Source organism: Apis laboriosa, unplaced genomic scaffold (assembly GCF_014066325.1).
Source record: "Apis laboriosa isolate Shangri-la unplaced genomic scaffold, ASM1406632v1 scaffold49_cov149, whole genome shotgun sequence".
In the NCBI taxonomy this organism is placed as follows: Eukaryota; Metazoa; Arthropoda; class Insecta; order Hymenoptera; family Apidae; genus Apis; species Apis laboriosa.
In genome coordinates this window covers 2978656-2990042 of record NW_025223500.1, presented here as the reverse complement: position 1 = coordinate 2990042, position 11387 = coordinate 2978656, and the positions used below count along the sequence as shown (strand labels likewise).

General features: G+C 26.7%; 1 protein-coding gene and 1 long non-coding RNA gene across 9 annotated transcripts in view; one reads left to right on the top strand and one right to left on the bottom strand.

Moving 5' to 3' along the window:
* Positions 1 to 488: 488 nt before the first annotated feature.
* LOC122716864 (carboxyl-terminal PDZ ligand of neuronal nitric oxide synthase protein-like) overlaps positions 489 to 11387 on the bottom strand; it is a 31048-nt gene continuing 20149 nt past the window's right edge. Inside the window, exons 1-9 of one of the 8 annotated variants that reach the window (XM_043940323.1) lie at positions 9415 to 9466; positions 7776 to 7850; positions 5327 to 5724; positions 4516 to 4720; positions 4137 to 4261; positions 3850 to 4035; positions 2829 to 3011; positions 1250 to 1522; positions 496 to 1162 (exon numbers count right to left, since the gene is read on the bottom strand). In XM_043940323.1, the coding sequence (XP_043796258.1) occupies positions 689 to 1162; positions 1250 to 1522; positions 2829 to 3011; positions 3850 to 4035; positions 4137 to 4261; positions 4516 to 4720; positions 5327 to 5599 (1719 nt within the window). In that variant the 5' untranslated portion in view covers positions 5600 to 5724; positions 7776 to 7850; positions 9415 to 9466 and the 3' untranslated portion in view covers positions 496 to 688. Of the gene's footprint in view, positions 1163 to 1249; positions 1523 to 2828; positions 3012 to 3849; positions 4036 to 4136; positions 4262 to 4515; positions 4721 to 5326; positions 5725 to 6327; positions 6342 to 7775; positions 7858 to 8284; positions 8914 to 9414; positions 9467 to 11387 lie in introns of those variants that run through there. The other 7 variants (XM_043940322.1, XM_043940325.1, XM_043940324.1 and 4 more) reach the window with 7 other exon arrangements.
* LOC122716868 lies at positions 3935 to 5791 on the top strand. Its single transcript, XR_006347110.1, has 3 exons — positions 3935 to 4041; positions 5271 to 5559; positions 5661 to 5791. It is a non-coding gene; the product is annotated as an uncharacterized LOC122716868 (long non-coding RNA).

Below are 11387 nucleotides of genomic sequence, written 5' to 3'. Positions count from 1 at the left end.
ATTTTTTAAGAAATTTGTTAAATATAATTTAACAAATTTTAAACACAGTCCATATCTAAATCATTTTACTTTTTATAGTACAGTATAAAATGATTGGAATTGAAACGTATGTACAACATTTTATGTACATTCATCATTTATCATATGTTCAATTTATTTGTTTGTTATTGCAAATAAATTCTTTATCTTTATAAGTTCTACGCTTTTGGTTAGTTTTATATAAAAGCTTAATATAAAAGATAAAACTAAATTTATATTTTTCTTTTTTAATCTTTTATTTAATTTTAATATTCAATTTATTAATGTATTTTCTTTATCAATTCAAAATTGTGAATAATCTTTTGGATTTCTTTATTACATCAAGAACTAAATTTTTATTTTCTATTTCATTTACATTACAAGAAAGAGTAGAACTTTTATATATGAATATAACATTTTTGTTATATTTAAAATTTAGAAATAATTATAATAATTAAGTTTAAGAAGAGTATAATAAAAACGGTACAAAATGTGTAAGTAATCTATTATACAATTTCCAATCAATCAGTTCCAAATTTTATACATCCAAATTAATTTTTACTTCAAAAAAATTAAAGAAAAAATATTTTTTTTCCATTAGAAAGAATATTCTATTCAAAAAAAAATATATTTAGTGAACAGTAACAAAAACTATTTTGAAAAAAATTCATCATTTGGTCGTATGTCTTGCCCAGGTAGTTCTCTGTACTTCGGACATAAGATCATTTCTTGAAGGTAAACGAGCACTAGTTGTACGAGACGGTGGTGGACCAGTTGTTCTCAGAATGGTTGCTAAGTTTTTCTGTTTTTGTACATTCTTACTTGATATTTGATCATTCAAATTTTCTTTAGTTGGCATGTGTTTAGGTGTTGTTTCTAAACGTTTACCCTGAGGTGGAGGATCTAGCACAATTGGTGGTACTTCTTCATGTAAGTTATTTTGATCCTGTTTACCCACTGTCTCATGATTGACATTCCTTTCACTTGTACAGGGTATAGGTTTTATAAATGTTGACTTAAATTCCGTATTTTCTGTGTTTCCTATATAATTATCTAACTTGTGCGTCATTATGGGCGATGATGAAAAACTGTTTGATTGAGAAACTCTTAATGACATGGAGTTTGGAGACAATTGGACTGAATTCTATAAATAGAAAAAATTGTATCAATTATATATATTATATTAAAAAATTCTAGTGATTTTGATATTCATTTATTAAAATTCACTTACAGTTGGTATATTATTAGGTGGGACAAGAAGACTAGGACCCATCGTGTAAGGAGATGGTGTATTATAAGGTGATCTTTGAGGTTGATATGGACTTATGTTGTGTAATCTTTCTAAAAGTTGGGCTTGAAACTGTAATTGATCTGTATTGCTGTTCCCTTGTATTCCAATTGTACTTAGGTTTCCAGGGTAAGATAAAGAATCTGTCGGATAAGAGCAATATGGGGATGGTGGATCCAATTCCCATGGTGAATTTTGTCCTCCTGTTCGTTGGTACTATTTGAGAAATAACAATATTAGAATGTTATTTTAAAAAATATTTAAAAGTGGAAATGATTAAAATTATATTGATTGATTTTATATATTGAAAAATTTCATTAATTTCTTAATATTTTAATTTTTCATTAATTTAATAAAATAAATATTTTTAATTTCAAATATTAAGAAAGAATAATTTTTACCTGAAATTATATTTTTCTTTTTTTAAATTCTGATGCATACTTTGTAAAGAATCAAAAATTGATAATATTACCTAGCATTTGTTGGTAGCACAAAGTCCAAAATCCCGTGCGAAGACCTGTTACATAACATCATCACACCGACGCTTAGCATAATTATTGGATTAGCGATTTAGCTTTAATGTCAGCATTAAATTGCTATCTTCCAGTCGAGCAATATAGAACGAATCGCGCTCGTTCATAAGCAATATTGTTTTCACGTATTTCAAAGTCTAACCGCTCATACAGTTTCCTTAAAAGGATTAAAAAGTTCCTTATGAAATATTTTTTAAGTCCATTATAAACCTAATATTTGTCTCCCACAAAATACAAATAGTAAATTTGAGCATTTAATTTTTATTCTAGATATTTATAAATATGACATACTTTAATGATAAATTTTGTTGAATTATAATTTTAGCAATTTATATTTGTATTATTTAAAAATGATATTTTTTAATATAAATAATATAAAACAGATATCCAGATTTTGATTTCAAATTCGCAATTAAATAAATGAACACTATTTATGTATCTTAATCACATTAAAAACATTAACATAAACGCAAAACAATATTTTAAAAAATATAATTATGAATTATTCATGCAAAAAAAAATAATATTAAGATATTTAATTTAAATAAGCAAATACTTTTGAGCATACATTTAGGTCTTATTCAAAAACTAGAATGATAGAACATAATGAAATTGTATAGACAAAAAGAAAGAACAATCACAATTTTAATATCCAAAACATTAAAAAAAAAATGCATTCTCTATTTTATATTTGAATAATCTAAGATATTTGAAATGTATATCTTTTGATTCAAATTCAAATCTTTTTACATCTTATTCTTTAATGACAAGGTGCAAAACAGAAATATATGCATAAATTGTTTTATTAAGAAGTTCATTTAAAAAAAAATGCGTCAGTACAAAAAATGTTACAGTATAAAAAAAAGAAAAAAAGAAAGAAAAACAAAAAAAATACAAAATATAATGCTAAACGTTAATTGAAATGCAACGTTCGCTTGCTGGTTGTTGAATAGTCATGTCAACATTCATGGTATTCGGTAGAGTGTTACCTGGCCGAGATTCGACAGATCAGGAACAGTAGTAGTCTGTTGTATTGTCGCCGTGCCTGGTAACTGAGATTGTGAGGTTACGTGGCCACTCGAGATTCGTTCTTGTTCTCGAAGATGGCCAACCAACGCACTTATATGCTCTAGAAGCTCTTTATTTTGCATTAATAATTGGTGCGTTCTAGCCTGCAAAAAGAACAGAAAATAAAACATGATATACATTTAATATCATTCGGTTTTCAATGTTTTTTTAAATTTATCTATTAACAATGAAATGTTATTGCAATATATATCTAAAATTTAAATAAAATCTAATACTAGCAGTAGTATATTATAGTATATATCTTCTAGTATTTATTCAAATTTATTCTTGTCAAATTTGAGTAATATTTGTTAATATAGTATCTATTTAAATATATGTTAATATTCATCATCAATTACAGATCAAGTTTTATCATTATTATGCAAGCAAATGAATATTTACAAATATCTGTCTAATTTATTTTTATTTTTTTTAAATCTAAAAATATTCAATTATCCTTCAATGATCAATATATCAATATATAATAATATTAAGTAAAATGCAATAATATTCATTAGTATTGATTATTTACACTAACATCTATAATTTAATATTTTTAAATATTAAATTATATATATAACATCCCAAAAAAAAATTGAATGCATAATTTTCTGATACAATTAATAACAACATATTTTACTTATATGAATAATAATATAATAAGATCTTTAATTTGTAAATTCAATATCTCTGATTTCATTTATCTACAATTGAAAAATTTGCATTCAAATATACTTTATCTATAATAAATTTACATAATAGAATGTTGTGATATTAATTGTAATAAAGCTAGAAATCAAATCAATTAAAATTTCATATGTAACCTCAATGTTTAATTAAAATATTAGAAGCATGTGCATAATATGTATCTATAATATAATATAATATGCATATTATATGCATATATATTATACATCCTACTATACAACACATTTCACTTACTTGAGCTTCGACGCGAGCTGCAGTTTCAGCAGCAAGCTGATCCTGAAGAAGTCGCGCATGGGCAACAGCGGCTCTGGTTTGTTGGCTTTGTTGCTCTAAGCGTTCTCGTAACAGTTGAATCTCGTGTTTCAGAGCAGTTAATTCGCCACCAACCAATAATCCTCCGCAATCGGAGGTCACCGTGCCCTACATGTAAGATTAATTAAATATTTATAAATGTTCAATATATCTTAAAAGAGAATGTTAAAATAAAATAGTATATTTTCAATAATCTATAATGATTATACCGATGGCGATTGTCTAATCGGCGAGGTAGACGCTGTAGTTGCTGGAACTTCATGCGACCGCAGAAGACATGGAACAGTTGTTTGTTCTGGTGCCGAATCTTCTGTATCCCCTAAGAGTGATATATCTAAAATATACATACATATACAGTGTATTGATTTTCTTCATTCATTCATATACATTATAATTAAAATAATTAAAAAGAAAAAATGTTTAGTTTGAAAGGATCTTTTAATTTTATAATTTATAATATTATTATTATTATTTTAAAAAGTATTAAACATATTGAGAGTGGTTAATGAAGAGAAATAAAAAATTTCTCGTTTAATTTGAAATAAATTGTTTATAATAATTCCAAAGAAATTAAGATGTTAAACTTACCTTTATGGACAGAAGACGGTGATGGTTGTGATTGTACATTGGGTATTTCATCTTGATCTTCGTAAACGTCACGGTGATTCTCACCATGCTCCCTCTCCCTTTCCTTCTCTCCCCGATCCCGCTCCTCCGTGGCGTTGTTTAAACTTAATTTATGGCACACCTCGAAAGCTTGTCCTACTGTTCTGACCACCCTCATCGCTTGACTCTAACGAAATCCAACTTTTTCATTGAACGTACAAAATAAGTACAAGTAATATTTAGAGGTGGTACAACATGCAAAAATTAGGGTGATATTGTTTGTAAGTACTTAACTGACATCACAAATTTCAAACACTGAAAGATAAAAATTCTGTACAAAGTATGTTGAATTTTTTAATTGTATTTCAGATTTTTTGAATTTTTTAAATTTCAAACTTTCAAATTTTTCAATTTTAAAATTAAATTTCGAATACATACAAATTTTAACTCTTATATTTAAACTCCTTTTAATTTTTAAACCAGATAAAATATTCAATCGCTATAAATTTCTAATTAATTCGAATCCTCATTTATATTCCAATACAGAACTTTTCAAATTCTTTTTATCTGAATTTTCATCAAAATTCCTACCAATAAGAAAAAATCAATCGAAGAAAAAAAGGAGGAAAAGAAACTAAAAGACCCGTAAATAACGGTTAGGACATCCTATAATTTATTCCACCGCAATTATTCATCGTCCCCGGAGCGATTCTTCTTTATTTTTTTTTTTTTTTCAGGTACAGGAGACAACTTTACCCCATAAACAGCGTTATTCGTAAGCGTACACCTTTACCTCGAGCTCCTTGAGGTCATCGTTCTCTTCTTCGAAAGGGTTCTCATCGAAGCTAAAATCGACGGCCGATATCGAGTGTGTTAGTTGAAGGGAAGGCAGTTTCATTTTTCGAAAAGGTTTCTTCAACTTTAGGTAATTGAATATTTCAGGCTCCTTGAATGATAATTTCTTCCTGGGCTTCGGTGTGGTCTCCACGCCGGAAGGATTGGCTGGACCGGAACTAGGCGACACTGGTGCGTCAGAGTTCGTTTGCTTCATCGAATTCTTTAACATTGTCGACACGTATTGTATTTTGATCGAGATTTACTCTTTATAGATTTATTTTTTTTAACAGAAAATACACCAAATGTATATCACGATAAAAGTTACGATGTCCATGAAGAGTTCATTCTTTTGTCCTGCGTTATATGGTATGTATTATATAATTTCTTTTTGCACTCTTATTTTATTTTGTTGGATTATATTTAATTTATGATTACTTTATTATTATAAGTACGCGAATGATAATGAGATTCATCTGTGCGTCATGATTGATGAACATTTAATATTTAGAATATATAAAAAATTCATAATTTTATAATTTATAATTTGAATTATTATTTAAATATATCTTAAGGGTTTAGATATCATATTATGTCTATCACGATGCGAAAAAGATTCTATTTAATTCAATATTTAAAATTCAAATATCGAGTTTATTATCATTCAAATCACAAACAAAGAACAATCTAATAAAAATTCTACGTTCATTTTTCCTTCATGTCAGATAGCAAGTTTATTCTCACTTCTCTACATAGTACCTGTAGTAGTAGAAAGGTTTGTTTCCAATTTTGTAAATTCTGTCCATTGAACCAATCATCTTTATTATTCTCGAAAGTATCTAATTCTTATGCGCGAAATAACTTGAATCACATCTCGTAGATAACAATAAACGATCTAGAAAAATTTATTTCGAATACAAAAGCGCCGCTAAAGAATCGATATTTACGTGTGTAGCATACCCGGACGATTCCATTTATAAACAAGCGGCCGACCGGTATGGACCAGACAACTGGCAAACTCCCCGATAAATCTTGCTCTTGCTTTAGAAACTATTACAAACCCGTGTCGTTAACAGAGCTACACGAGAGTTTATTTGCTCTGTAACGTGTATACGATCGACGACGCAGCAGCGCTCGCAACGCACTCTCGTTTCATTCGAGGAATTAATCTCGAATCTGTAAATCTTCGAGACATTTCGAGATTTCTTTTTCTGCGTGGGTTGCATGAATGGTTATTTCGAAATAATTGTAAAACGAAGTATAATTTATTTATGTATTCTTTCTTCGTTTTATAACTTTTCTTATTTTTCTTTAATTTTTTTATTTGTTTTGAAAAGATATGGTTTTTCAAGAGATATATTGGAATAAATATTGCAATATATTTCTTTCAATTCTTCAGCGGCAATCTTTTTTAGTTATTGTAATCAAGAAATATTATTTATCTTTCGTTACAGGTATCGTTACAAAGTTTTTTTGTTAAGAAATAATCTTTCGTATTTTATTGTAAATTTATAACGAAAAAGATAAAATTATTACTTGTAAGAACATATATGTGTGTATGTAAGTACATTTTAAAGATATTTTTATGGATATCACTATAAAGAAAGTATTATCTCGATCAATGATTTTAATTTATTAGCATGTCGGTAAAATCCATTCTCTCTCATTCATATATCTCGAACTTGACCCCACATGACGGCCATTAGTGATAACCTCGAACGAGTGCGTCGCTTTGATTAGAGAAGCGTGCGTAACACAAGTAAATATACTCTCGTCAGTGATTAAGTGACGACTTGATAATACGCGTTCCTTTCTATCAGGCGTAAGCGATCATGTTAAAAAAAAAAAACTCGTGTTATAATTATCTGACATGCATCATGATATTATTTTTTCCTTTATATTACTCTTTTCTATTTTTTTTTTCAAGATTATTTTATAATAAATTTCTAACTAATTTAAGAAATTATGCTACGTTGACAATAAAATAATAGTTATGCATTTTTTTAAAAAAATATTTTAATAAATTTTCATTTTATTTCAGAGTTAATTATGATAACATATTGGTAATTTTATCGATAAGTTCAAGGATATAGTTGTCATCAGATTGCTTATTAAACGAGATAAAATCTGTTTCGCTTCAAAAGATCTATAAAATGAAATAGAAACGCCTAAAATAAATAAATTATCGCGTTTATGCCAAATTTCTAAATTTTTTGATCTTTCACATTTCGCTTTTAAATCGAGAAATAAAAATTTAGAAAAAAAAACAATGTATCCAACATTAATAAGAAAGTTTACATTTTTATAAATCTCAAATTATTTAATTTGACAAAAATATTAAATATTCAATAGTGTTTGAATAAGCAACCGTGAAAGTATCAGTCATAGAGTTTCGATTCTCCAATTACCTCGATCGATATATTATTTCAACGAACGGAAACAAAATCGTGAGAAAACCAGGCTTCCTTTGAAAACTTCATTTTCTGGAATCTATAAATATTTGTTACGGTTTCACGGTTAAGATTTTTATAATAATTATTATTTACACATTAATGTAAGATATTAACTCAATCTTAAGGAAATATCTATGAAATAAAGAAAGGAAAAAATTGAAATATTTATAATCGATGATAATTTTCGGGATAAGAGTGCAAAGAGAATAAAATGTTATTAAACATTGAAATCAATAAATAAAATAAATAAAAAAAATAAAACGTTGAATTTGACAAATATTCCGGATTAATTCCATTAATAATATCCCATCGATCATTCTGGACTAATTCCATTAATAATATTCCATCGATCATTTCGAACTAATCTTGTTCATTTATAATTTTCATATCATTTTTAATGATTTCAATATTTACATATTATTTTAATTAAACAACGAATTAATGAATGAAACAAAATATTTTACAATTTTTTTTTCGTGATAAAATTTTATATATTAACGAGAATAAAAGAAATTAAGTTCAAAAATTTTCTTTTTTTGACATATTTCAGACACATCACTCACTAAACACTTTTTAAACAGATCATTTTATTGAAATTGTTAAAATTGTTTCTTGATTTTAATTCGTTCAAACTTGAAATTTTATTTAAATTTTGTAAGTTTTATTCATCTTCTTTCATAAGAATTTTTACTTGATTGTTAAAATTGTTAAAAATTGAGCTTTTTACATTTGATTTTCCATAAAATGTTGTTAATTTAATTCAGCATTTTTTGATCAAACTTTTACAATTTCTGTGTTCAAGATATTCTCTATTCCTTATTCTTTCAACTTCTGTTTCAACACTTTTTCCACTTTAGTTAGCAGTTTTTTTTAGTATCTTCTTTGAAGATACTTTTATTTTCATAAAAACACTTTCCAATTTTCTATTTTCCAAGCACAAATTCTCTTCAAATACAAACCTCTTTTAGCAAACTTTCTCTTATGCTTTTAAACTTCTTCAATTCTTTTTCAATCTTTGCAATAGAAATCAATATCCTCATGAAATTATATATCAATTGAACTTTCAATTTTAAATTTTATTGATCCTTCAAAATTTTTTCAATTATTATTCTACTTTTAGTTTCTTTTAAGAATTAATTTTTCTATAACTTTTCTATTTTATTCCCATAGCTTTCTATTTTTATATTCATTCTTACAATGAATGATATATATTATATTTTCCATTAAATATATCTCTCCTTTCCACTCTCTATTTTCTTTTCTTCCTCTCTTATAAATCACCATTTTTATTTTCATTCCTCATTCCATTCTCCAAATCATTTATCCTTTTTATTCCTCCTTTCTTCTCTCTCTTCTCTTCTTTCATATCTTCACTTTCACATCTCATTCTCCACATCTTCAAATTTTACCATCCAATTTCTCAAACTATTATCCCATTCTCACTTCTCTCTATTTCCTTCTTTTTCTCAAATACTAACTATTCCATTCTACACTCTCTCCCCACTTCCTCACTATTTTCTTCCTTTTACCCTCTTAAACTATCATCCCTCACTCATCCTCCCTATCAATTGAAATCTTCATTTATTTGATTCACCGTCTTGCGTTCCAAAACGAGAAATATTGGAACGAGGCTCGTGCGCGGCCGTGTGTTCTCGAAATACACGAAAACGAGCAGTATCTGGCCCACGGGTGGCTAGGCGAAGCGGAACTAAGGCGCGTGCCTCTGGTGGATCGTCGGCCGAGCGATAGCGACGACGAGAAGTAAGTACACACACGCATCACCAGCTTGTTTCCTCTGGTTTATTTATAAACGCATTAATATTCTTGCTTTCGTGCAACTCAATGGCATTTCCGTGTCTGTCCACTGCAGAGAGAATCTCCATTCTTTTCTTCTCTATTTTTTTATAGTACTATAACGTATTTACTGCAGTCCAGTACTACCTATTACTACTTACTTTAGTTGAAACACTGATGCGAATGCTTATGCAAAATTTGAATGTATAACTCATGAAAATAAAACATATCTATATATTTAAGCTTTATTTTTTTTTAATCATATTCGTAAAAATTTTATTTTGCATAAACATTTGTAGTTCACCATTGCACCATGCAATGGAGCTGCGTTTATGTGAAAAACAGAGTCATAATATAATGTTCATATCAAAAGACTTGATGAAATATTTTTTCTAAAATGCATAACAATTAAATATTAGAAATTTTGGAAACAAACAATAATAGTATTTTTTTTAATCAAAGATTAAAAAAAATATTTAATGTTTTGATAATAGGAATTCAATTCATATTAAGTAGAATTCAAATAATCATTTTATTACTAATAATTTTGTTCATATACATATGGAGATGGAAATTTATGGTATCCAATAATTACTAATAATTGCATTGTTATAGGAATTGTTTCTATTTTTTTAATAAAATGATACTCTTTTTTTTTCATCTAATAAAAAAATTCTTCAAGAAAAATAAAGATTATCATCTTCTAAAATTTTTAATAACAATATTTGAATTGTTTTTCTTTTGAAAGTGAATTGAAAAAAAAAATAATATATATAATATCTATAAGTTTCATAAAACACTTGTAAAACACTTTCTCTATTAAAATCATTAAACCTTTCTCATCCATGCTTCTGTACACACTGTACACATACGCCATTATATTCCTTAATTATTCTGTATGTACAAAGGAATTTAATCAATATCATGTTACATCAGGCTTCATCTTACTTCTAATTGTGAAATATATGCATTCTAATGCTATTTATTACACACATATTTCACACTTTTCATATATATCAATTAAAATTAATTATCTTCTTTAAATTCTTTTTCAAAATTCTATTGTTTTAAAGAATTTCTTATTATTCTACAAATTAATTATTCAATTCAAATAATTTTCATTAATATTAAACAGAAAAATTCCAATTCTATTTTAATCTTCATAATACATATTAATGATAAAGAGATAATTTTCTTATTTTTTTTTTCAAATAACAATTTCTTCAAAATCATTTCATTTTTCATCATTTCATTTTTCATCTTTTCCAAAAGTAAAATTGTTTAAATACTCACAGGTAGTAGTAGTCTTTAAACTTCATTTTTATCTTAGTATAATCTTTTTTAATGATTTTAACTTGTTTTATTTTTTAATTACATTAAACACTTTTTTAATCACATAATATAATTCATAATTTTTTTTTTAAAGATTTTTTCATTCCCTTTTTCTCATTTTCCTCAATATTTCTTATTACATTTGTCTTTATTCATTTTTCTCACTGTATTTTTTTTTAATTACTTTATCCTACAACTTCATTAAAAACTTAGTACTTCCTGTAAACTTTTTTCTTCCTCTATTAGATACTCCTTAACAATTTCACATAACTCCTCTTGAATTGATTTTCATTCCTCTTCTCTTCATCATCTTTAATCACTTTGATTCAGTTTCGTTATAATAATTAGATTTTTGTTACAGTTTGTAAATTCTTTTGTCCTTTCATCATTTATTCTTCAACAATTTTTTGTACATTCCTCTTCAGTTTTCTCCCTTCATCT